The 27,171-nt window shown below is 42.0% G+C and overlaps 1 protein-coding gene across 8 annotated transcripts in view; it reads left to right on the top strand.

The window, feature by feature from the left end:
- Window positions 1-26,923, top strand: part of STK33 (serine/threonine kinase 33) — a 202,736-nt gene extending 175,813 nt beyond the window's left edge. For 6 of the 8 annotated variants that reach the window (XM_070383885.1, XM_070383884.1, XM_070383886.1 and 3 more), the window contains 2 exons: window positions 697-894; window positions 16,523-17,365. In XM_070383885.1, the coding sequence (XP_070239986.1) occupies window positions 697-894; window positions 16,523-16,732 (408 nt within the window). In that variant the 3' untranslated portion in view covers window positions 16,733-17,365. Of the gene's footprint in view, window positions 1-696; window positions 895-16,522; window positions 17,366-24,338 lie in introns of those variants that run through there. The other 2 variants (XM_070383888.1, XM_070383889.1) reach the window with 2 other exon arrangements.
- Window positions 26,924-27,171: the final 248 nt, after the last annotated feature.

Here is a 27,171-nt window from a genome sequence, read left to right as displayed (position 1 = left end):
TTTATTCTTGGGTACAATACCAGACTAATCAGCTGAACTTAGATTTTTTTACCTAGACATTTTGATGTTATATAGACTTACCCATAGGGCTTCCCTGGTAACTCAGAGGGTAAAGAATCTGCCTGCAATGCAGGAGACCCAGGTTCAATCCCTGGGTAGGGAAGATCCCCTAGAGAAGGGAATGACAACCCATTCCAGTATTCTGGCCTGGAGAGTTCCATGGTCAGAGGAGTCTGGTGGGCTACAGTCTATGGGGTCGCAGAGTCGGACATGACTGAGCGACTAACACACACGTACACACAGGCTTATGCTTAGTGTTGGATCCCGTAGACTTTGGACAACTTCTTTCATTCTTTCAGTTTCTCTATTAATTTTCTAAGAACAGAACTGTAAGGGGGTCTTTGGATTCCAGGGACTTGCCCTATCTAGTGTTCTTTTGCACAAGCATGCTGTATTATTCTTTTAAAACTGAATATTCTCCCACCCCTAAATTTTGGTATATTGTAAAAAGTATTAATGAAGAGGTCTGAGACATGTCAGTTCAAGGAGCAGGGCATCAGAAGTTTTGCTATTTATTCAACATTATAATTTTTCTGTGTGACTTAGTGAATTTGTGAGATTTTATTACTAAAATATGTAAGAGTCTTCAATTTTTTAAACTGTTTATAACACCAAAACTTCATCATTTAATATTAGGGCAATACAGTTTCTTCAGCGAGACCAACCAATGTGTTAGAAATGATGAAAGAATGGAAAAATAACCCAGAAAGTGATGAGGAAAGCACAACAGACCAAAGAGACAGCAGGTCTGGACAAGAGGAGTCGAAAGTTTACCAACCCAGCCGAAATGTCCCTGATGTCAGTAACTCTTCAGATGAAGAGGAAGGAAAACAGGTAGGAAGAACCAACAAAACATGTAGGAAAAACAATTGTTTCATTTCTCCAAACTGTGAAATACCTTCACAACACTTGGAACATTTTTGCAACTCTTTTTTTGTTGTTGGATTGTAATGGTTTGTAACAAAAGAGACCTGCATGATAAAGTAAAGCTTGAAACTAGCATGATTTAGTGATGTGGCCTAGATGCTTATTTTAAGATCCGTGATTATATAGGGGAGGGGTCTGCAAACTTTTCCTATAACAAATAGTGAATATTTTAGGCTTTGTAGGCCATAATAGTCTCTGTCACAACTTCTCAATGCTGATGTTGTAGCACGAACACAGGCATAGACAACAAATGAGTGTTCCAGCGAAACTTTACAGAGACAGGTGGTGTGCCAGATTTGGCTAATGGGTCACAATGAATAATGTATGTATTTTACCAGGCTATACAATTTGGAATGGGTTTATGTATTACTTCAAAAATTACTATTACATTAGTTAGTCATTTGCAATTTTATGATACCTAAAATTGTTTTATAGGCTTATTACTTTACTTTATTAGATATAGTTTTATTCTTTTTGGTGAATAAAATCTAGTAACATTTGGTTAATTCTAGATTGCATCCTACCAACTCAATATCCTGACAATTTACCCACATCCTCTTTTCTCTTGTTTCTGTGTTTGAGGAAAATTTTCTGTGTGTTTGTTCTCATTCTCGTCTTGAAGTCTAATCAGCATGTTTGAGCTCTTCTTTAATGATGGAACATCTTGCCACTGGGGGCCAGATTTACGACCGGGCACCCCACTTCTTATGAGGAGTTGCTGCTTTTCAGTTCTCTGAGACCTAGAGACGGGCAGAGTGGAGAGAGGGCCTGGAGGGTGAATCCTGACCCACAGTCAGGAAGGTACTGCATGGCTGCCTGTACCTGCCCTGCCACGAATTCTGTCAGAAACTTGAGGAAGGAGGCCCAGTAGAGTGATCTGGTTGATTTTTATTTACTCATTGGGAATTTCTTCATCTAGTTGATAGCAAATGTCTAGATAATAGGCTTAACATTTAATTATTTAGACATTTTGAAATAGCCATATTTTTATGTAATGTAAACATAAGGTTACTGAATCCCTTTCACCCTCTCCTGTCTGTCAACAACTCCTGCAGTGCTTAGCAGCTGTGTATTTGGTATTCTTGTTAAAAATAATATCCTAAAAACCCATGTTTGCATTTCCTCATTGAACATAATTTGAAAAATTTCTTGTTAGCTGACTTGGAATTTTATACATACATACATGTGCACACACACATACATAAACATACTCACACATATATACATACACACGTACACTCACACACTCTCATACACATACATTGTGTATTACACATGTGCATCAACAATATACTCACACATGGTAGTGATGTTTTAGTTGCTAAGTCATGTCTGACTCTTGTGACCCCATGGAACCACCAGGCTCCGTTGTCCATGGGATACCCCAACCAAGATTACCGGAGTGGGTTGCCTTTTCCTTCTCCAGAGGATCTTCCTGACCCAGGGATCAAACCCAGGTCTCTTGCAGACAGTCTCCTGTATTGCAGATGGATTCTTTACCAACTGAGCCACCAGGGAAGCTTGTATATGTGTATATATCTACATATATGCATGTATACAAGTGTGTGTGTATATATATATATATATATATGTATATACACACACACTCACATATATACAAACACAAATCCATACATACACATGCATACACACATTATCTTTTGTAGTCTTGGATTATATCAATGTTCACTGAATCTGAACATAAAATATCCTTGTAAACCAAATGTTTGGTTGTCTTCCATCTCCTTTTTCATTGCTCTGTCACGGCTCTGCCCTCCTCCTACGCTCTCTTTGAGTCAGAGTAGAGGGATAACACTTGCCGTAATGTTCTCAATGTGGTGTTCTCAGCTACTTCCAATTAGGCAACAGAAGGACTGGAATTTGAGGTGCTTATGGATGCTAGAACTAGACTCAGTGAATTGAAAATTTAAGAATATACATTTCTACTTATCATCAAGAACTTTTCCACAATCAGAGCTCACCTGCAGTAGCACAGGCGGGACTGTGGATAGTAAACCTCACCTTTCAGCCATTGAAAGCATTCATGCAGACTCTGGAAAACTACTTGCTATAAATGCTGTGGAGAAGGCAATGGCACCCCACTCCAGTACTCTTGCCTGGAAAATCCCATGGATGGAGGAGTCTGGTAGGCTCCAGTCCACGGGGTCGCTGAGTCGGGCACGACTGAGTGACTTCACTTTCACTTTTCACTTTCATGCATTGGAGAAGGAAATGGCAACCCACTCCAGTGTTCTTGCCTGGAGAATCCCAGGGACAGAGGAGCCTAGTGGGCTGCCCTCTCTGGGGTCGCACAGAATCGGACACGACTGAGGCGACTTAGCAGCAGCAGCAGCATAAATGCTGTGCCAGGAATGTCTGCATAATGGGTAGGAGTCTGCCCCGGATGTCCTTTAAGGACTTTCCTGTGCTTAGGTTTTGGCTGTGACATCTTGGGAGGAATACCTTACACCTTATTTGGGAATTTTTCTGAAGAGTGTTACCCCTTAAAAGAAAGTCTTCTCTTGTATATTAAGTTTTTTCATGGATTTTTATGAATAAATATGCACTTTGTTAATTACATTGAAGTTGAGTTTAAGAAATTACTTCTTTTTTCCCCCAAATCTTCATTAACAGCAAATAGTAGAGTATAAGATCTAAAGTGATAACTGAAAATAGCATTGGCTGTTTAGTCTTGAGTCCATGCGGGATTCATATAGTAACTAATATCCTTAAGAGTGAAACTTTAATTTTATTAAAAAGCATTCTAATAATATTGAAATATTTCCCATGGGAAAAATTCATTTGTTAAAGTTAGATTATATGGATAATTTGATATGATAAATATTTATACTTACTATAAAGAGATGTATATGATTCTTTTTCCATTAAAATATTTGAAATTTGGCTCTACTGTAAATGCAGATTGCCACAGATCCTTCTTTCCATTGTATCACTGTTTTCTCTTCTGGAGAATCTGATAAATCCATTTAGAGCTCCTGATTTTGTAATTCTCACAAATGAGAGTAATCACACTTTTTAGATAAGTGGCAAAGTACTTGGAAAACTAGCAGAAAAAGTGAGGAATTATTTAAAAACAAAACCAGAAAAACACTTGAACTAAGCACCTTCCTCTTTCTCTGGGTAACTCTTCCTTAGTTCCAAATGCCCCGGGCATTATGGAAAAGTACAGTGTGTGTCTCCTCATTGTTCATGTTTGGATGAAGATATTATACTTCACCATTTCAAACTTATTTTCAAATAGTTGGCATTTGGCAATGTCCATTTTTAAATTTTCATTTTCAACCTTTAGTTTGTTTTTGGTAGGTGTATTTTTTTGAAGATAGAAATGTTCTCTCTTATATATCTTGTATTTTACAGTCTGAGTACATCTAGGAAGTGCTTTGTGTTATTGGGAACCCTCTAAATTCCCCACAATGGGTTCTTAATCTACTCTATCAGGCAGACCCAAGAGTCTAACTCCTATAGCAGGATTGACTCATCTTCAAATGAGACACTTGGCAGACTATTGCTTATTGCACGAACACACCTTTTCGCATTCAGTCCTTAGTGATTTCTGATAAGCAGTACACTACTTTCATTGTTCATTAAGCTCAAAACACAATCGAAGAGAAATGAAGGTCTGTAATTAAAATGCACAGCCCCACAACCATAGAGGGAGTGACTAGCAACTCTGCATGTAACAAAAGTATATTTGCATTATAGAGTTCTCGCTTAATAAAGAAGAAACTTCTTAGCTGTTAATTGGTTTATTGAACACAGTCTTGAATATACTTATTTAGTGAAAACAGAAAATTTTTGTGATCATTTTTCTTGACTGAAAACATGGACTTTATAAAATCAAGGAAATGGTACGTGTATCAGATTTTTTTTTAATCCAGTCTAGAAAATAGAAAGGCAAGGTATTTTAGCAACTTTGAAAGGTTATTTTGAGCAATGCAATGTGTTCATTAGCAGTTCTTCAAAGACAAAGAATATTTGAATTTAAATAAGATTGAAATTAAACAGTTGAACTTTGTGTTATATTGACCTGTTGCTGTGAGGAAAAAGTCAAGTGTTCTTAGTATTTTAGTAGTGTAGGATAAAAATTTCTGTTCTTACAAATTAAATCTTAGTTCCCTGAACCCCTGTGAATCATGTACAAGTTTTGTGGTGCTTCCATGTTTGGGCACACTTTTGTACTCCATTGCTGAAGCACTGTAATCTGGTGTGTGTGCCAAAGCATCCCATTTACAGTGTCCTACTGGTTAAAGCACAGGCTCTAGATCTGGGCTGCCTGGATTCAAATCCTGGCTTCACCACTTACAAGCTTTAGGACCTTGGGCAAGTCTCTTGTCCTCTGTTTCCTCATATCTAACATGGGAATAATAATGACATCAACCAAGGGGTAAATGAAATCATGCATATAATACTCTTGACATATGGTAAGCGTGCATTAATGTTAGCTATTATTAATTTTATTATTATTTTGCTAAAGAGCGTGCATGGCTTCCATGTGGCTCAGATGGTAAAGAATCTGCCTGCAATGCAGGAGACCTAGGTTTGATCCTAGGTTGAGAAGATCCCCTGGAGAAGAGAATGGCAACCCACTCCAGTATTTTTGTCTGGAGAATCCCATGGACTGACAGGCTGCAATCCATGAGGTCTTAAAGAGCTGGACGTGACTGAGAGACTGACACTCTCACTTCACTTTAAAGAGCTTGCATAGAATATTGCTAAAATCGCCTGTTCTTTCTTGTCTGCTTTAAGGCTCCTTTGGGCAGAGGTGTGGGCCTAAACTAATGAACAAACTAAGAAATATCATTTTCAAAGGTGATCAGGTGATGCTTCCAGCCTCACTTGCCCTCTCAGTTTGGCAAGATCCCTAAGGTACTGTGGTAGATTGGATTGTTTTTCCCAATTATTTAAAACCTCTCTGTAAGGAATATGTACATTCCTACCCTTTTCTCCCTATTAGAGTAGATGGGTATTTTCTCATCTCACTAATGTTGGTCTTGGCTATATTACTGACTTTAGCAAACAGAATGTTGAGTTGTGATATAAGCAGAGACCATAAAAGTGTTTGCATGATTTAGCTTGCTCTTATTTCAGCCACTGCCATGAGAAGAACATGACTACAGAAGCCACAGTTCTTGGAATTATGAAGGTCTGTGGAACAGACTTGGAACTCAGTACAAAACCTGAAGTCCAGCCTAGCACCACCAAGTGAAAATTAATGTTCATTGTTTTAACATACTGAGACTTTTCTAGTTCTTTGTTATGTAGTTGTATAGAAAAGAGTTAACATAGCAAGCCTAAGCTGCTAGCCTTGAAAAGGCCTGCTTTCAAGGTTGGCCCTTGGCTGGCTTTTGGGAACTTAGATTTTGGGACAGCTACTATTAACTGATAAGAATGATTAATTGTGCCTAAACCTTACAAACAATACAGTTAATGCCGACCACGTGCTTTCCCTCTGAAAGTCTGGGATTTTGGTAGGTGCTAGGCAGAGAATGCCCCCATGGCCAGCTCACAATAAAAACGCCGGGTGTTGAGTCTCTGAGCTTCCTTGGTTGGCAGCCTTTCACATGTGTTGTCACAACTTGTTGCTGGGGTAATTAAGTGCATCCTGTGTGACTCCTGGGAGAGGACTCTTAGAAGCTTGAACATAGTTTCCCCTGGACTTCTCCTCAAGGGTCTTTCACTTCCTAATAGTGCTCTGCATCCTTTCACTGTAATAATCATAGCAATGAGTAAGCTCTATGCTGGTTTTGGGGTCTTCATAGTGAAGCATAGGACCTAGAGACGTCCCAAACACAGTAGCATAGCTGTAGCAATAGCTGACTAATATAGGTACAAATAATTAATTGTGCTAACATGAATTTTGGCCTGTTGTTCTTTGATCTAATGCTGCCAGCAAAGCCACTTGCTATTTTGGATTCATAGGCTTCCATAAACAAAAAGGCTTTTGTCCCTACTTCTCTTCCCATTAGAATCTCCTGTGTAAGGCTTGGGTTTCACCACGGATTTAGCCAGACTTCCATGATTGAAGGGACATATTAGTGAATCTTTTCAAATCATTTCCCTGCTCTCCCAAACCTGGCTTTTGCTCAGCTCCCCTTAGAGATTATAACTGTTAGTATATGCTTTGTATATTTTTCCCGATGGAGAACGAACCCATTGGGCTGGGTTGTAAAAACACTGCTTCAATTTCAAATGTATTCATTTGGATCCATTCATCTCTTATCCTACCTTTGTGCTATAATTGTCTCATGTATTACATACATGTAATTATCAACCCTACAAAACAGTGTTTTAACTTTTGCTTTGAATAGTCTTATTTCCAAGAAATTAAAAGGAAAGTTGTCTTTTATATTTACCCACATACTTACCATTTCTGATGATCTTCTTTCCTTTAAGAAAAGCTGTGCTTCCATCTAATATTGTTTCTCTTCAACCTGATGAACTTCCTTTGCATTTCTTGTATTGAATGTCTGCTCTCAGTTTTCTTTTATCTAAAGATGTCTTTATTTTGTCTTAATTTTTGAAGGACATTTTCTCTGTTTACAGAGTTCTGGTTTGACAGGTAATTTTGGTCCACACTTTAAAGATGTTATTCTTCTGCCTTCTGGCGTCGGATTCTCTGATAAGAAGTCACTGGTAATTTGAAGTGTTCTTTTCCTGTATGTAATGTGTCGCTTTTCTCTGAATGTTTTCAGGATTCTCTCTTTATCTTTGGTTTTCAGCAGTTTGACAGTCATATTGCTTAGACATGTTCTTCACATTTATCTTGCTTGGGATTTGCTGAACTTCTTGGATCTGTATTTCTGTCTTTTGCTAAGTTTGGGAAATTTTGTAATCACTTTCTTTTTTCTGATACTCTTAATTGCTCATATGTTAGTTAGAGCATTTGATATTGTTCAGTAAGCCTCCAAGGCTGTGTTCATTTTTCTCAATCTGTTCTTTAAATTGGATGCATTCTATTGATCTGTCTTCAGGTTTTCTCTTTTCTCAGTTGTGTCCATTTCCCTGTTAAATCTGTCTGGTTTGATACTTAATTTCAGATACCATATTTTGTCCTAAAATTCTTATTTGGGTATTTTTTATTATTATTTCTGTTTTTCTATGGAGACCTATTTTATTTATCATATAATTTTTCACTTTACATCATTGATAATAGTAATGATAATCACTTGTTTGCTAATTCCAATATTTGGGTTCATCTCAGAATCTGTCTCTATTGATTGTTATTTCTGTTACGTAATTTTGGATTGTATCCTGGACATTGGAAATGTTGTGTTGTATTAACTCTGAATTCAACTGTGTTCCTTCAAAAAGTGTTGACATTTCTGTTTTAGCAGGTAATTAGTTGATTGGATAAAAACTGAAAATTGTTTCTTAGCAGTTCAAATCTTAGGTTGGTTCATTTATCTTAGGTGAATGGAATATAAGATTCTCTTTCTCTGGCTATCTGCTTTAGGAATTCCCTCACTACTCTTTGGTGTCTGTGGTTGCTTTGAATGCTGCCCATTAGTTCTTTAGATCAGAGAGAGAAAATTGTGAAAGCATCTGGAGTAGAGGGAGGAGGCACATTGCCATCAAAGGAGCAATTTTGACATATCAACAGAAATAACGGAAGCAAGAAAATAATGGAACATTGTTAAACTGCTAAGTGGAAAATAATATAAAACAAGAAACCTGTCAACTTGGAATTCTATATCTGGTGATATTTTCCTTCAAAGATAAACATAAAATTTTAAAAAGTTTTCAACTGTGTAAAAGATGAGAACATTTTTACCAGCATATCTTACTATGAAAAGTGAAAGTGTTAGTTGCTCGGTTGTGTCTCACACTTTGCAATCCCACGAACTGCAACAGGCCAGGCTTCCCTGTCCTTCACTGTTTTCTGGAGTTTACTCAAACTCATGTCCATTGAGTCAGTGATGCTATCCAACCATCTCGTCCTCTGTCATCCCTTTCTCCTCCTGCCCTCAATCTTTCCCAGAATCAGGGTCTCTTCCTGTGAGTTGGTTCTTTGCGTCAGGTGGCCAGAGTATTGGAGCTTTAGCTTCAGCATCAGTACTTCTAATGAATATTCAGGGTTGATTTCCTTTGGGATTGACTGGTTTGATCTCTTTGCTGTCCAAGGGACTCTTAAGAGTCTTCTCTAACACCACAATTCGAAAACATCAGTTCTTTGGCACTCAGCCTTCTTTATGGTCCAGCTCTCACATCCATACATGACTACTGAAAAAACCATGGCTTTGACTAGACGGACCTTTGTCAGCAAAATGATGTCTCTACTTTTTAATAGGCTGTCTAGTTTGGTCATAGCTTTTCTTCCAAGGAGCAAGCATTTTTTAATTTCATGGTTGCAGCCACCATCTGCAGTGATTTTGGAGCCCAAGAAAATAGTCTGTCACTGTTTCCATTGTTTCCCCATCTATTTGCCATGAAGTGATGGGACTGGGTGCCATGGTCTTAGTTTTTTGAATGCTGAGTTTTAAGCTAGCTTTTTCACTGTCCTCTTTCATGTTCATCAAGAAGCTCTTTAGTTCCTCTTTGCTTTCTACTATTAGTGTTATGTCATCTGCATGTCTAGGTTATTGATATTTCTCCTGGCAGTCTCAATTCTAGCTTGTGCTTCATCCAGCCCAGCACTTTGCATGATGTACTCTGCATAGAAGTTAAAAAAGCAGGGTGACAATATACAGCCTTGACACACTTATTTCCTAATATTAAACCAGGCTGTTGTTCCATGTCTGGTTCTAACTGTTGCTTCTTGATCTGCATACAGGTTTCTCAGGAGATAGGTAAGATAGTCTGGTATTCCCGTTTCTTTAAAAATTTTCCACAGTTTGTTGTGATCCACACAGTCAAAGGCTTTAGTGTAGTCAATGAAGAAGTAGATGTTTTTCTGGAATTCCTTTGCTTTTTCTATGATCCATCAGATGTTGGCAATTTGATCTCTGGTTCCTCTGTCTTTTCTAAATCCAGCCTGTACATCTGGAAATTCCTGGTTCACATACTACTGAGGCCTTGCTTGAAGGATTTTGAGCATTACCTTGCTAGCATGTGAAATGAGCTCAGTTGTACTGTAGTTTGAACATTCTTTAGCATTGCTCTTCTTAGGGATTGGAATGAAAACTCACCTTTTCCAGTCCTGTGGCCACTGCTGAGTTTTCACATTTGCTGGCTTATGGAGTAGAGCATTTAACAGCATCATCTTTTAGGATTTGACATAGCTCAGCTAGAATTCCATCACCTCCACTAGTTTTGCTATTTATGTGAGTAGCCTTATATAAGAAATATATTGACATACATTTGGAATTCAATTTCTCTTCTTCCCTTTGCTTTTCTTTCCCTTCCTTCTTCCTTTTGAAAAGCACAGGAATGTGAGAGATAGTAAAAGTATAGCTGAAAACGTATATCAAAATATTCTGTCACTTGGACCTTGAGCAGGCCTATAATTTGAATGTGTGACTCTAGAAATGGTTGCTATGGTGATAAACCACTTTACTTAAATAGCATGTATTTTACTCAAAATTCAGTGAAATGGTAACAGTTTCTAGTAATCGTGTACTGGTATTAACTTCAAGGATATGCCTAGAGCTTACAGGTTTTGCATGTATTATAACCAGATGAGTTTATCAGGTTAAAGTTATGCCAGTGAATAATGAAATACGTGCACTTAGCCCAGTTTTCTTGTTATGTATGTCACTTTGCACACATGGAGCCCCCTTTTCAAGTTTAATAATATGATCTGGAGAAATCGGGCCCTTGGTGCTGGATTACTGAAAAATGGAACTTGGGTGGGGGGAACCATATAGGGTTATCTTATCCATCATTCTACCTCGAGTAGGAATGACTGTTCTTCAGCAGTCCTGAACAGTGAGAGTTCACCAAAGATGAGGAACAATTGAAATGCTGCTTAGATGAGCTCCTATTGTAACCACCCTGACTGTAGCACTCGAGACGCTGTCTAGCTCCACAGTGCTAGACAGCATATTTCCTCTTATTCATTATGAATTTAGGTTGAATAACTCTTATAAAGAAACTTCCATCCATTATCACATCAATAGCCTGTATGTAAACCTTCTCTGGTCCCTTTGTATCTATTCAGACTGGTTGCAGAATTTCAGGTGTGAATTCTTCATGATAACTAAGGATAGAAGAATTTTTTCTTTGATTTCTAAGATACTTTCTGATGATAGCCAGGTTCTTTTGGTCACTGTGCAGTGGTATGGCACACTAGTATCTTTAGAGCAGTTTGCAATGAATTTTAGATCCTCTCTTGGAGAACAATCTATAGTGCTTTTTAGATGTTCTTTTGGACTAATAATTATGACCAACAATCTAATAATGATCATTTAGATAGACTCTTTCCCCCTAGAAATGAATATGGAGAGTCCTCTCTCATCTTTCTCCCCCTTTGTACAATCTTATGGGAGCTCATCACCTTCTATGCACCTTTCATGACCTGGAAGATCTTAGTAACTTCTGGCCTTGGCTATAGAAATTTCACTTTCCATTTCTCTGTTCTATTATTTACAAAACATACAAAACTATAAAATTGCATCAGTTACAGCATAGATTCCTGAAGAATCCCATCAACTATGAGAAAAGAAAAAGAGAAACTTAAATTTTAGATAACCTATAACCTACAAAAGAAACCTTCAAAAAATCCTAGAGAAAAGCATGGAAGTTGGAATTTGCCCTGGTTATTTATATTCCAAGGAGATGAGAGGCTTGGCTTTTGGTGAAGAAATCTATAGCTTGGCCTGAAGAGCACCATGTGGACCAGCTTGCATCATGTTTTTGTTAGCATCAGAGAACAGTTTCAGTGAAGGGATGTTTAAGAAGGAAGGCTCAGTCTTTAGGAAAGCTCTAATGATTCTGATTCCTAAACAATGGCATCCTAAATTTAATGCAACTTCAGATTAGCAAAGAGAAATGGTAAAGTACATACACACATTACATTTTACAAGGTACACACAAACCACACAAAAGCTTTTAAGCATTTGCAATAAATATTTGCATAAAGGTAATAGATTTGCATTGATGTTACCAGGGAGTAAAGAATAAACAAACATTGTGATTTGTTTCCATGTAGCCAGTTTCAGGCTGATTTTGAAGCTCAGTTAAAATATGGTTGAATAAAAATATTTTCAAATAATGCTACCAACAAGGGATTAACTTCCAAAATATACAAACAGCTCATACAGCTTAATATCCAAAAATCAAAGAACCTAATCAAAAAGTAGACATTTCTCCAAAGAAGACATATAGATGACCAAAGTCACATGAAAAGATACTCAGTATCACTAATTGTTAGAGAAATGCAAATTAAAGCTACAAAAACACACTAGTCAGATGGCCATCATTTAAAAATCTACAAATAATAAATGCTGGAGACAATGTGGATAAAAAGGAACCTTCCCAGTTTGTGGGAATGTAAATTGGTGTAGCCACTATGGAGGTTTCTTAAAAAACTAGAGTTACCATATGATCCTGCAATCCCACTCCTGGGCATATTTGTGGAGAAAACAGTAATTAAAAAAGATACATGCACCCTTTGTTCATAACAGCATGATTTAAAATAGCCAACACATGGAAGCAACCTAAACGTCCATCAGCAGATGAATGAATAAATAAGATGTGGCATATATATATATGTATATAATGGAATATTACTCAGCTATAAAAAATGAAATAATACCATTTGTAGCAATATGGATGAACCTAGAGATTATCATATTAAATGAAGTAAATCAGAGAAAGACAAATATCATAATATAATATTTTTTATATGTGGAATCTACAAAATGATACAGATGGACTTATTTACAAAACACAAATAAACTCACAGACATAGAAAACAAACTTGGGGTTACCAAAGGGGATACCAGGAGCAGGGGAAGAGATAAATTAGGAGGTTTTGATTAATATATTCATACTAATAGGTAAGCAACAAGTACCTATTGTATAGTACTGGAAACTGTTCTCAATATCTTATAGTAACCTATAATGGAAAAGAATCTGAAAAAGAATATGTATAGAACTGAATCACTTTGCTGTATATGTGAAACTAACCTAGCATTGTAAATTAACCATTGTTTAATTGCTAATTTGTGTCTGACTCTCTTTGGGACCCCATGGACTGCAGCCCACCAGGCTCCTCTGTCCATGGGATTTCCCAGGCAAGAATACTGGAGTGGCTTGCCAGTTCCTTCTCCAGAGGATCTTCCTGACCCAGGGATCGAACCCACGTCTCCTCTATTGCAAGCAATTCTTTACCACTGAGCCACCAGGGAAGCCCAAATTAACTACACTTCAATTAAAAAACCAAGCAAAACAAAAACATAAAAATAGGGTCATAATAACCCCAAATTATGGTTGACTGTATTAGTTTTCATCAGTTTTTGATACCAAATTGAAAAAGAAATAAGAAAGTAGGTACTCATAATGTTTCTGTAAGTGTATAAGTTGGTACAACTAAAACAGAAGGCAATATGATTATGTCTCTTAAAATTACAAATCCATACAACTTTTGACCCAGAAGTTCTACTTCTAAAATATATATCCTGTAGATATCCTTACACGTGCACAATGATGCAAGTGCCAGATTATTCAGAGAAGCATTCTTTTTACCAGTTAAGATTAGAAACAACCTGAACGTCCATTAGCAAGAAGCTGGCTAAATACATTATGGTGCATTCAGACATGAGGACACCGCATGTGCTGAAAGAAGAGTGGGCACTCTTTTATGTATTGACGTGGAATGATGTTCAAGACTATTGTTAGTTTAAAAATATCGAGGTTTAAAGACTGTCTACAGTGGGCTACCCATTTGTTTTAAAGAGTGAGAAGAAAGTATATTGATATATAGATTAGATTAAACCATATAAAATCTCCATTATTAAGCTGTTTTGACTGAAAAAATAATGACCAGTTCCATTTGGTTCCACCTAATACTTGCTTGAAGTTCCATAAAATTTTGGGAATGTGCACTGTAAATTGACAGTTATTCATTGTCTCCAGTGGGAGGCAGAGCTGAGTTAACTGGGGAGCAAGGAGGAGATTTTGAATGCTATGGATATTAAATCATGGGAATATACCACCTTTTAAAAAAATAATTTACTAAAATTATATATAAGTAAAATAGATAAAGGTGGCTGAGTAATATCATTTTCTCATCTTGCTCTAAATGAAATTGTTCCTACCCTGAAGCAACCAAACATTTTGGTTTAGTTTCCTTTTTCCTTCCACTTTGCCAGGAAATTCTGGGAATTATCTTAAGATATCTTATCCAAAGAAACCAGAACCTCTAGTGTTTCTGAAAAAAAAAAAAGAGAGAGACAATATTTATATCACTAATCCTGCCCATGGAGGCTGTTTCTGAGTATTTCTTCCTGATGACTTCAGCTTCTGAGTCTACTTTAATGACTTGAGTACATTAACAAATGGAAAATGAAGAAGGATGAAAATGTTAAACCAGATATGCGTATGAACACATTAAAGGGAAAATGACTGTCTCTATTTCTATTCTGTAGATTATTAGTTGCAGTGGACACATTGAAAAGCATTTCTTCAATTACTTAGATGATAACTCAAGAGGTGGAAATGTCAAAAAGAGGTTAAACTCAGACTCGCCTTTTAAAAGGATTTGTATGTCAAGTGACTTAAAATTTTATGAATTTAAATGCCCAAGCTAGGGACCAGTTCTGTATTTTTTAAACAAAGCAACTTTTCTTCAGCCTGTCCCTAGAACATCATGGGTGTTATACTCTTAGCCTGTTGCTAAGCGTAAGGAGTTTTCAAGGAGAAGACACAACCTGTATTACTGAAAGCTGCTGCTGCTGCTGCTGCTAAGTCACTTCAGTCGTGTCCGACTCTGTGTGACCCCATAGACGGCAGCCCACCAGGCTCCCCGTCCCTGGGATTCTCCAGGCAAGAACACTGGAGTGGGTGGCCATTTCCTTCTCCAAGGCATGAAAGTGGAAAGTGAAAGTGAAGTCGCTCAGTCGTGTCCGACTCTTAGCGACCCATGGACTGCAGCCTACCAGGCTCCTCCATCCATGGGATTTGCCAGGCAAGAGTACTGGAGTGGGTGCCATTGCCTTCTCCGTGAAAGATTACACAGAGAAGCAATCCAGAAATTTTCTTGAGAAAATGAATCTAAACAGAAAAGGACCTTTTTACGTGTCCAAATTTATACAAATTACTTTTTCAATGTGCAAAAATTACCAATTTAAGGATTAACATGTACTATTATTAAAGTCATACATGAGTGATGGTCTGAAGAGGCACATATTTAAGGGCTGTCTGCAACAAGCAAACATCTGGTAAAGTTTCTCTTTCTTGAAATATAGGTACCAAAAATCTGTAAGTGATCTGAGGTTTTGCTGCAGCCCTGGGAGGTCACTTATTCACTGGACAAATATATATGAAGTGCCTACAGCCATGTATAGAACATGGTCACTTGTGTCATAAGAGTGATTAAAAAAAACCAAAATCTAACAACACATACACAGGAGGTTTATTTGTTTTGTGTTATGTGTAACCTTTTCACATTCTTTGAAAGTTGTTAACCTGATTATTAACTCATGTATAATTTCAGTTAGCCAGAGTATTAAGGTTACAAGCCTTTTCCAGATCATTCTATGTACATAAGCGGTTGCTGCATCTGTACCCGTGTCTCGTCCCCCATTCTGCTTGTGTAGGTCTCCTGAGACATCTGCTCTAAGACCTCTATGCCCAGCTTCTTTTAATGAGAAGTGATCACTTTTAAAATGCGTCGAAGGTGAAAATGGACTTTGCTTCCCTTACGACAGCAGGATGAGAGACCATTTCCTCTACTGTGGGGTGAAGTGACCTGAGAAAACACAATTGCCTATTAAAATTCTTTTTACTTGTTTCGTGCTTTAAAGCTCACAAAGTACTTCCATGGCCACCACAGTAGTTCATTCTCATCATAAGCCCATGTGGTAAATGTGCAAATATCATTTTCCTCATTTAAGTGTGAGGTGTCAAGACTCCAAGAGGTCTTCATTCCTGCACAAGTGGTGTGACTGAGGTTAGAAGCCAGGCCCTGGAATCAAGGCAGAAGAGGGTGAACATGTGAGGCGTGGGCCACACGCAGCAACCTCATACCAAGTTAGGGTAGTCACGATGCGCCGGTCACGGAAGGCTCGTCTAGAAGTCTGTAAAGAGGAGTGACTTCCCTGTTTGAATGGTATCAGATGGACTTCCCTGTATGAATGGTACCAGGTATCTACTTCCATTTTGTAGGGCAGTAGATTTGAAGTTGTGCCTGTAGTTTGTTTTACCCCAAACACTAAAGAATTCAGTGTTCTTGAAGGAGCTACTGGAGCTGTCTTTGGCATTTAATGACAGTTTCACAATGTGATTAGGTTATACCTCGTATCTGAAGAGAGCTCAGCCTGTACATCCTGGACAACTTTGTAGCCCCTGCTTCTTTGAACTGATGTATATTGCTTTGTGTCTGAACATTAATCCAGGCCTTTTCTTTTATTTCTAGCCCACTGCTTATGAAAAGACTCCTGTGCCCAGTAAGAAGGAAAATATAGACAACTTTGACACGAGTTTTACAAGTTCTGTAGGTAGCAGACTCCCTCCAGTTGAGCTCAAGGGAGAAGTAGAGAAACCACCTGTGACTTCAAGCCAAGGAACAGCAGCCAAAGGCACTGCTAAATCCATTGCCCTGCCTAGACCCAAAAAGAAGCCCTAACAATGCTGAATAGTGCAGAAACAGAGCTGCTCTTTCTAGCACTAAGAATGAAGGGGCAGGAGGGGAAAGGACAGTACTGTGCTGAGCTTTTAGCCTTTTAGCTGCACTGAGCCCTGCCAAGTGTTTGTACCCGTTTAGAATTGAAGCTCCTCAACTCCAAAGCAGCGTGGTATTGAAGGACGGACACCAACAGACTTGATGGCAAGTGTGGCTGAAATCAACTCAAGGTGTTTTCAAGAGTTGTTTAGAGGAGGGGATCCCCTCAAAGCAAAGCTGTGGGCACACTTGCCCAGTTTTACTTAAGATTTGTATGTTTAGGCACAATTATTTTTAGGGGAAACTGAGAGTGAAATATGGTAGTAGAGGCTCCAAATGATTATGTGCACTTTGCACTCGGAGATTTGTTAGGAAATTACTAATAAACTTGCCATAGGCATAACAGCAGAAGTGCTTCAGCCATTCACGTGTGTCCTTGTGATTTTAGATTGCTGTAGATTGTTTAAGACAGCTTATTTTAAATGTAGAAAAATAGATTTTGTAACTATTTGCCATTAACTTGCTGCTAAATTCCCAGTGTATTGATTTAATCAATAAAAAACCAGATGTTACCATGCACGTTAATTTTTATATTAATAAGAGGTAACTATAATCAGGTCCTCTAGGCCCTGAAAAGCATATTTTGAGCTTGATCTGCTGCTGCAAAGGTAAGCACACATCTTTGAGGAAGGTCATGAGGCAGGACATGGGGGGAGGTACGTGATTTCTCTTAGTATTAAGGCCTCTCTGTGCGTGCTCTGTCGTTCAGTCATATCCAACTCTTTGCAACCCTACGGAGCATAGTCTGCCAGGCTCCTCTGTCCATGGGACTCTCCAGGCAAGAATACTGGAGTGGGTTGCCATGCCCTCCTCCAGGGGATCTTCCCAACCCAGGGATCAAACCCACGTCTCCTGTGTCTCCTTGCATTGCAGGCAGATCCTTTGCACCTGGACAAATAGTTTTGCTATTCTAGGTCACACTGGGTGAAGAGATGCTTCCGTTGGCCTCACAAACTCTCAGGAAGAAATTTGTATCTGCTTTTCCCGTTATAAAGTAGTAATCTACACGTCACTCCAGGCCCTCGTGAGATTGTCCTCTGGGCCTCCAAAATGCCCCACACCTAGCCAGCTAAGCAGGTACTAATTGCATAGAAATTCCCCCAGTGACTGAAGATAGTAGACGTGCTTCTTGCAATTAATTGGAAGACACAGCTGGGGCTCCAAATGGGTCAAAGATAACACTGATGTGTGTCACTCCTGACTAAGGAGTTCAGCCAGTGTTTTCTCAGCGCCTTCAATATGCTTTCCCGGAGGGAATCTGCTAGCCAAAACATGGCTAGTGTACATGGTCTACACTTTATTTTAAAACTGGCATTGGAGAATTCCCTGGTGGTCCAGTAGTCAAGAATCTGCCTACTAAGGCAGGAGACAGGTTCCGTCCTGGTTCAGGAAGATCCCACATGCCACGGGGCAACAAAGCTTGAGTGTCAGGACTACTGACCCCATATGCTCTAGAGCCCAAGAGCCCGCTTGTGGGCCTATGCACCACAACTGCGGAACCCCCAAACCCTAGAGCCTGTGCTCCACAGCAAGAGAGGCCACTGCAATGAGAAGCCCACTCAGCACAACAGAGTAGCCCCCGCTCGCCACACCTGGAGAGAGCCTGCGCACAGCAACAAAGACCCAGCACAGCCAAAGATTAAATAAATAAATAATAACTTTTTAACAATTAAAAAACCTGAAGTTGAAGCTTCTACAAGGTTTCTCCTTCCTGATTATTACTTCCAGTCCTACCAGGAGCCTAAACCCTTTCTCTGGGATTAGTGAGCTATCTTTGAACAGCATGTCCTGTTCACCTGTGGAGAAACCAGCCTCAGCTATGTGGAGATCCCCCCTTCCCAGAGGAGCCCCCAGAGGCAGAGGTGAGGTGGCTGGTCTTCTGGCAGAAAAGTCAACCGGGACTTTTCCGAGGTGGCTGTCGTTCTGCCAACCTCCTGGGCTAAAAAATGGAACACTCTATGTTCCAAATGCTCTTATTTTCATGGCGACACCTTCTTCTGTGTCATGCATTGGAGAACTCTGTTGTTAGAATGAATAGCATCCAAATTTCTATCCATATTTCTCTTTAGTCTTAGTAATTCTGCTCAGTAAATTTGAGTAAAGGTCCAGAACCATGCACTAAGTAAAAGGTGAAATGATTTTATAACCTTCCAGTGTGTCCCTCGGAGAAGGCAATGGCACCCCACTCCAGTACTCTTGCCTGGAAAATCCCATGGATGGAGGAGCCTGGTAGGCTGCAGTCCATGGGGTCGCTAGGAGTCGGACACAACTGTGCGACTTCACTTTCACTTTTAACTTTCATGCATTGGAGCAGGAAATGGCAACCCACTCCAGTGTTCTTGCCTGGAGAATCCCAGGGACGGGGGAGCCTGGTGGGCTGCCGTCTCTGGGGTCGCACAGAGTCGGACACGACTGAAGCGACTTAGCAGCAGCAGCAGCAGCAGTGTGTCCCTGGTAGCTCAGCTGTAAAGAATCCACCTGCAATGCAGGAGACCCTGGTTCAATTCCTGGGTCAGGAAAATCCCTGGAGAAGGGTATGGCAACCCACTCCAGTATTCTTGCCTGGAGAATCCTCATGGACAGAGGAGCCTGGTGGGCTATAGTCCACTGGGTCACAAAGAGTCAGGCACAACTGAGCTACCCAGCAAAGTGCTTCTATACCTTTCCCCAGCCTAGCACCAGGCCAGACCAACTGTCCTTCTACATACGATGCATTCTATTAGTTCTCCTCTGCCCAGATCTTCATTTTGAAGGGAACTTAACTCATTCCTCCTAAGGGGAATTTTCAAATTATTTTTGTCATTTATTTTTATGGAACACACTTGGGCCAGACCATGTCTGTGTTTTGTTTTCCAACTGCTTACCTCTTTAATATCTGGGGATCTGCGGCCTCAGTTTCTCCATCTGCTTTCATAGCTGTGAAAATAGTCACTCTTCTGTTTCAGAGGCATTTTCAGTGGTGATAGGCCTATTCCAAGACATTGATAATCACTCTGACACCTCCTGTGCACCACAGCATGGACGCATGGGCTTCATTACAACCCACAGGGACATACTCTGCCCAGGACAGTGCAGAGCAGGTGTGATTTCCAAGGAATGCAAATGCCAATCAGCACTCTGACTTGAATGACAGACAAGTCAAGACATGAGAAATATGATAAAAAATAAATGCAGGCTGGGGGCCTGGGGAGGAGTTCGGCGGAGGAGAACAAGATGATGTCAGAGAGGGACTTAGAAAAGAAAGGAAAATGGGTTGGGATCAGGGGAGCAAAAAAGAGAACAAAGTGCAATTAATAAAGAATACTGACTAGATAACAACACATGGATCTGCCAGACCCAGAAGCAGGAGTCAGAGGATGGAAGTGCTCGTAGGGTCGTTAACGTGGTCCTTGTTCTAGGCCGGTCTGCAGTAGGACCAGCCCCTCTCGTGGCCTGAACACCAGCACACTAAGATGAGGACACAGACTGAAGAAACAAAGACCTTGGGGAGACTGAAGCTGAGAGAGGCTCTGGTTGTAAGAGGTGGCCGCAGAATGGTCCTTACATTTTGAATAGGAGTGCTCTGTGGTGTTGGGGGGTGGGGAGGAGAAAAAATACAAAACATTTTGTGCTTATCACTGAAATGCTTTGTTTAAATAATTCTATTTGACTCCATAATGTAAGTTCCAGGTTAGAAAGATCAAAAGCAGTCAGTCTTGAAAATGAAGCTTTTTAAATTCCAGCGCTGCTGTTGGAATAGAGAATAAAAGGCTTTGTTCAAACATGCATTCCCAGCAGTGAGCAGAGCTTTGAAATTGGTCAGGGAAGTTGTGTTCCGTAATGGCTGCGCTTGCCTGGAGACCAAAGAGCTGTGGACTCTGGGAAATGACTCTGGGCTGGATATTTTCCATCTGCCCCTTCAGAACCACTCTGCCCTCCCCACCCAAAAGAGGTGATCTTTCAGGATTGCATTAATAGGTTCTCTTGGCATCTGGGTTCATTGGGATTCTGTCAGTGGGGAATACCAGCAGCCACCCAGGGTGGCAGAGCAACCCTGATTCTCCTGGTGCTGGGCTGCTGGGAAATCTCTGCGTTCTCCTTCTATAGACTTCAGCTGCTGCCAACGGTACCCCTTAGCTGCTCCCAAGGTCCTGCCCCTTCAAGCCAAGACCAGGGCTACTGTCCATGGGTCTGTGTCTTCTTTTATGGGTTTCCCTAAACTCAGTACCTTTGGCAAGTAGTCTCTTTGTTAGAGTCTCAACTACCCCATTTGAGTATGTACCATCTCTCTCTTCCTGGGACCCATGGTGATCCAGACCCTTGTCAGTTCTGCATGATTCTGACCTGGGGCAGCTTTGTCTGTGGTTGCCAAGTGAAGACTGGAAAGTGTAAATGTGTTCTTCCTGAAACTGATGCCCTTGGGTGGTCACTGGGGCTTGAGGGGGTTGGTGGCAGGAGAGAGGATCCTGGCATTGGAACCTGGACCCGGTGAGATAAATCTAACATTGCCCAGCTGGATCTGAGATTGTGTGGACCCAGAAGGTCCCACACCATGGCCTCTGGGAGTCAACAAGAAAGAAATGCTTGATTTGTAACAGTTGAGAGGACCCACAGCCTGGGATGGGAGCCACCCTCGCCATCTCCTGACTGTGGACTCAGGGCTCAGCAGAGTCTTGAAGCACAGGAAGCCTAAAAGACAAGAGGCTGGTTGTTTCATCTCTGCAAGCACTAAAATCACTTTACAAAGCATTTTAGAGTAAAATTTTCACTCTTCGGAGGTCTCACATAGTTCAGTTTTACTCTTCAGGGTCCGGTATTTTCTGAGTGAGCAGGCTTAGGACTGATGGTGATTTCTGCTCAGTACATGGCTCACTTAATTCTCATTGGTGAGCCAATTTGCTTTGCTTTTGTTCTTCAAAGGAAGGCCATATTCAGTGTCTGGCTCGCTTTTTTGGTGGCTGCCTCCCTCAGTTGCTGGTATAATGAGCTCTCCCTGTTCTCTCTCTCTCTGTTCCCTAAATTATCCAGAGCAGCCCTCAGCTGGAGCTGCAGGGATTCCCACCACTGCCCCGGTGGCCTCACTTCAAGCAGCAACACACGAGGGGCAGTGGAACATTGAGAAGATGATTAGGGCCACTGCAGTGTCACCACTGGCTATCTTAGAGCCTTCCCCACTTAGCTGCCCGGTTCCACCCCAGACATCCTCAAGGGATGCAGTGAACTCAGGGTAAAGACCTCAGAGGACCTTCTCTCCAAAAGGACAGACCTCCCAGAGGACAGGTCCATGGATGCAGTGTGTACTCTTCCCCCCAGTACGAACTTCTCCTAAGTGGACTCTGCAGAATCTCCAGACCAGACATAGCCTTGGCATGGACACAGAGGTGACATCAATCTCCCTGCACCTGGGGGACCTAGACAGTCTTTGACGCTCTCACCCATGGTAGGCTCTGCAGACAAGGTCCTGACATCACGCTGTTGTTTAGGAAAGACTCTTCTCATCAGCACAGAAAGATGCCTCCATCCTCAGGGCAACTGCACAGTCCCAGGAGTCAGCATTTCCAGTCTGACCCAGGGGCCTGCAGGTAGAGGATGAGCAGCTGACACCCTCACTGGCCCCTGAAGAGGAAGTTCTCGTGGAGAGGTGGCAGCCAGTATTTCCTGGGCTAGACATTGGTTCACGCTGGGTTTACTAGGGATCAGAGTCCTCTTGTTGGCTGGACTTTGAGCTGTATTAGTGGAAGGGATCTCTGTCTCTTAACTGAAGCTCCTCTTCAGGTTATGATGTAATAGCAGCAACATCTGCAGAGCATTTGCCACATGCCAGACCATCCAGAGCCCTTTACAGGTATTCTTTTAATCCTTATGACAGCTCCTGAAGTTGGCTTTTTTTATCTCTAAAGAGAAATAAATTAAGGCACAGAGAGGTTAAGAAATGTTCGTGGTCACACAGCTATGAAGTAGCAGAACCAATATTTGAACCCAGGCAGTAGGTTCAGATGGTAAAGAATCCGCCTGCAATGCGGGAGACCTGGGTTCGATCCCTGGGTTGGGAAGATCCCCTGGAGAAGGGAATGGCAACCCGCTCCAGTATTCTGGCCTGGGGAATCCCCAAGGACAGAGGCGCCTGGTGGACTACAGTCCATGGGGTCACAAAGAGTCAGACACGACTGAACAACTAAGCACAGCACAGCACAGCAGGCTCACATGTATCTCGAGGCATTTTGCGTTCAGACCTGAGCCTCCTGGAAGCTTCCATCTGAGTTCCAAAAGGCCAAGTGACTCCTGAACTCTGTCTTCGGGCAAAAGTCGAGGTAATTTGGGTATGTTTGGGCCTTGAGGTCTCAGAACAGAAACAGATTATTTTGCAAGCTAATAAATTTGAGCAGGACCCACCTAGCCACACCCAGGGAGCACTGCATTCTGCAGGACTTTGCATAATATCTATAATGAGTTCTGAATGCTCTAACTGGTCATTGTCAGGAGCAGTCTTTAGAAGCCTTTGAATATATTTTTGACAGAAGAGAGAAGGGGGGCTCCATTGCCTCCAGAGGAATTCACAGAAGCCATCCAGTCTGTGCAAACGTGATAGATTGATGCTTACAGGAGCCAAGTGCTGTAATTCCCATCACAGGGCAGTGGGGGCTAAGAATCACTATTATGTTTCGATTTCCCATATTTCTTCATCAGGTAGTGTGTGTAGCTGTGCAGCTGAAAATATAGAGTTCAGAAGTCAGCTGCTGGACCATTTCTCCACCCTGCCTAGCTCCTGTATCTTTAGCATTTGCCATCACTTACCCCTTTAAGGTAATGTGAGGTGGAATAATGATTTTGCTTGTCATACCAACAGCTTCCTGGTTCAAGGAGCACAGGCTGTTTCTGAAGGCTCGGGCCCTTCTGTGGTATAGGATGGGGCAAATGTCTGCTCTGGAATGAAGGCCGGAAGCCAAGGATGGTGCCTCCTGCCCCCACCCGCTGCCAGCCATCCCTCAGTCCGCTTCCTGCAGGTCACTGGAGGAGAGGGAGTTCCTACATAGGGTCCTCATTGCTGTTTTGGAAATTTGGTAGAATAGAAAAGGCTTCTAATGAATGGAGAAGATCCCAAAGCCCCTTAAAATAGGTAATGTTTTTACAAGAGTTGTTTTGCCTCTAGAAACAGTTACCTGGTCGTAGCTTGACATCCGTCCTCGCTTCAGTATAGGATTTAGTCATTCACCCACTTGAGTTTTATACCAACTTTTGGCTCACTGTTTTGTTTTTTAGTTTTATATCTTTTTTATTAATTTATTTTTAATGAGGATAATTGATGTACAATATTGTTGGTTTCTGCCATCAACATGAATCAGCCATAAGTAAACAGACGCCCTCTCCCTCTTCACTGTTTCTTTTTCACACAATCCCTGACTGTGAACCCTTGTCGGCTCCCCCACCCCCTTACTCATTCTTGGCAGTGACGTCTTGCCTGCAGTGCACTCTGCTTGCCGGGAGGGGAACATCAGTCTGACCACTCACTGCCCACTCCTTTTTCCTCCAGGTGACCAGCTGCACACTCTTGCAGCAGCAGGGTGAAGGACCACGAATTGCACAAAGAACTCAGTAGAATTGGATTGAGAGACTCAGTCCTTCTTCCAAGAAGTATTTATTGAGCATCTACTCTGTGCTGGGCATTGTGACAGGCACTGGACAGAAAATTATGTAAGAGACAGTCAAAGTCATTGCCCTTAAGGAACCTGCAGTCTTGCAGGAGGGAAGGAAAGATGATTGAGACCTATACAAATAGTAGAAAAGTTATCATTAAAGCAATAAAGGAAATAGAGAAAGGTAAATAGAGAATAACAGGCTAGGACCCTTGTCCTAAAGTCGTTCTGAGGATACTTGAAGGCTGACGGGAAGAATGCTTTAGGCAGAGTGAACAGGGAAAGAGTCCTGGAACATTGGGTTCCAGGACTTGGTTCAAAGGCCAGACACAACATGGGTGAGGGGGATACAGGGCCAGGTACTACAGGACCTCAGGGGCCACAGCAAGGAACCTATTTATTCTCAACACAGCAGAAAATGATCACGTGTTCAGCTGGGGGATGGAAACTGATTCAAGGATGTCTGCGCCTTCCCTGTAACAAATGACTCAAATAGAGCAAGAGACTGGAGACTGGTTAGGAGGCACTGAGTAAGAGGGTGGCAGAGAAGATGGAGAGAAGTAGGTGGATATGAAACATGTTTTGGAGACAGAATTGATGGGATCCAGTGATGGTTGGATCCAAGGGTGAAGGAAAAGGGGCAGGGGGCCAAGAATGACCTTTGGCTTCAGTAACCAGACTAACGGTGGTTTCACTCACTGAGGAACACCAGGTCAGGGATGGCAGCAGAATGAAGAGCTCCACCTGCATACTATTAATAAGTTGAGATGCCATCAGACCTTGAAGCAGAAATGGCTGGTTGAGATGGACTTGAAGGCTGGCGTGGATCAAGGTGGATTGAGAGAGGGGAAAACGGCCTAGAGGAGAGAAAGCGTGTGAAGAGAGATTCAGGGCTAATAGTTTTGCACAAGGGCTTTTACACACTGGACAGAACTCACAGAACCCAGAGGCCCAATAGACCCAGGATTCCAGGCACCATCTGGTCACCCAGCAGACTGTCTCTCTCAAGAACTGGACAGTGACTATGTGTTGGCAAGAACGAGAATAAGAACGGGAATAAGAATGGAGTGGACTGACACAAAATACCACTGGGAGAAGTATCCCTGGGAGATATGGCCAAACCTCCTTATAAGGTTGATTAATCGAATCTGAATAGTGATAGGTAACATGCCCTCAATAGCTGAATCATACTTCCATAGCTTCCCATCAGCAGTAAACCAGAAAAGGATGGGTCGTACTTTCCTGAAGCCCAGATCTGTAGAATCATGGACCGTCTACACTGTTTCTTCTGCCCAACAATCCCTCGGGAGGAACCCCCACCCACGGCCTCCGATGATGAGCTCCCTGAAATGGGGGGCTCCCCACCTTCCAGGACAGATGAATTCCACTGTGGAAACACACCAGGACTAGAGAAATCTTCATGTTAACCGATACCCGCTCCTGACTCACCACCTGGTAACTATTTAAAGTCTGTTCCTTCTGCCACATAGTGGCCTCTGAAGAATTGAAGGTATACCCCCACAGCCCTGTGAGCGCTCTCTAGTGTGTCTTCACTTCTTTTGGGTGCTTCCTCATATGACATGTGTTTTGGCCCTTCATTCTAGTTCATCCAAATGAACCCAGGCCTCCAAGTGTGGCCACCACTCCCAGTCCTCTGGACACTGGGCCCGTTACTGCAACTCATCGTGTTCCTTTTAGCAAGGATTTGTGGGCACTCTGGTTCGAGTTTACTAGGAGAGCCTCTAATGACAATGTGTCCCTGAAGCACGTTCATTTCCCCATCGATGTCCTTGTGGCAGACTCTCGGTGACCACAGATGAGCCCGTTTCCAGGGTGCTGCCAGTGGGAAGTGATGGAGAGCGAGCCTGGGTTGAGTCTGAGGCACAGAAGGCTCAGATTTCCCTGAGATTACCCAGGAAGACACTCATTTTCCTTAAGTGTCTGTTTTCTAATCGTCCTCTGAGTTATATGGAGAGGGAAGAAGGCCCAAACTGAACCATAAGCCTGTTTACCAGAGGATGCATTAGTGGCTTCACTGCTGCTGGGTGGCACTGAGAGGCAGGAGAGGCTTGGCAGTCTTGGAAGGGACCTGTCCCAGGCCCTCCCAATAGGACGAGCACAGGGCATCCTCTGCGTCACCGTCACCTAATGTCCCTGAGCCTCCTTAGCCTCAGGGACACAGGCACATCCCATGCCTAAATGAAGTGGCTCTGCACCCTTGCTCCACGTTACCCGCAGGGTCTGAGACTTTGTCAGAGGATCGCCTGCCCCACCCTCCATGAGAACTCCCGGAACTGCTCGCATGTGTGCTTGTTCACATGCTTTTTGCCTGCAAGCAGAGGCTCAGAAGCGACCCTTGAAACCAGGGCTGATTCCTGAGGCCCTTGCCCCTCACTTTATCTTCAGGACTTCTGCTTCCCCAGCTTCTGGGAAGCTCCTGGGAGCCAGAGGCCATGGCAGCAGCCTGCCCATCAAGATGCCATGTGTTCACAGTGATGAGAGGGAGGCCCAAATCATAGGTGTCCCACCTGGATGTGGTAGGACAGAGCAGCCTGGACGCCCCCTCGCACAGCCCTTGCTTGCTGTGGACTCAGCCTTGTGGAGTGGGTGGACGTGGGTGGGAACAAGTGCTGAGGTGCCTGAGATGTGACATGCTGGGTGGGGTGGGGTAGGGTCTGTGGGAGGAGTGTCACATGTAAGGGAGGAAGTGCACAGAGGAACGTGGTGGGA

Source organism: Bos mutus, chromosome 15 (assembly GCF_027580195.1).
Source record: "Bos mutus isolate GX-2022 chromosome 15, NWIPB_WYAK_1.1, whole genome shotgun sequence".
In the NCBI taxonomy this organism is placed as follows: Eukaryota; Metazoa; Chordata; class Mammalia; order Artiodactyla; family Bovidae; genus Bos; species Bos mutus.
This window is presented reverse-complemented; position numbering and strand designations above follow the sequence as displayed.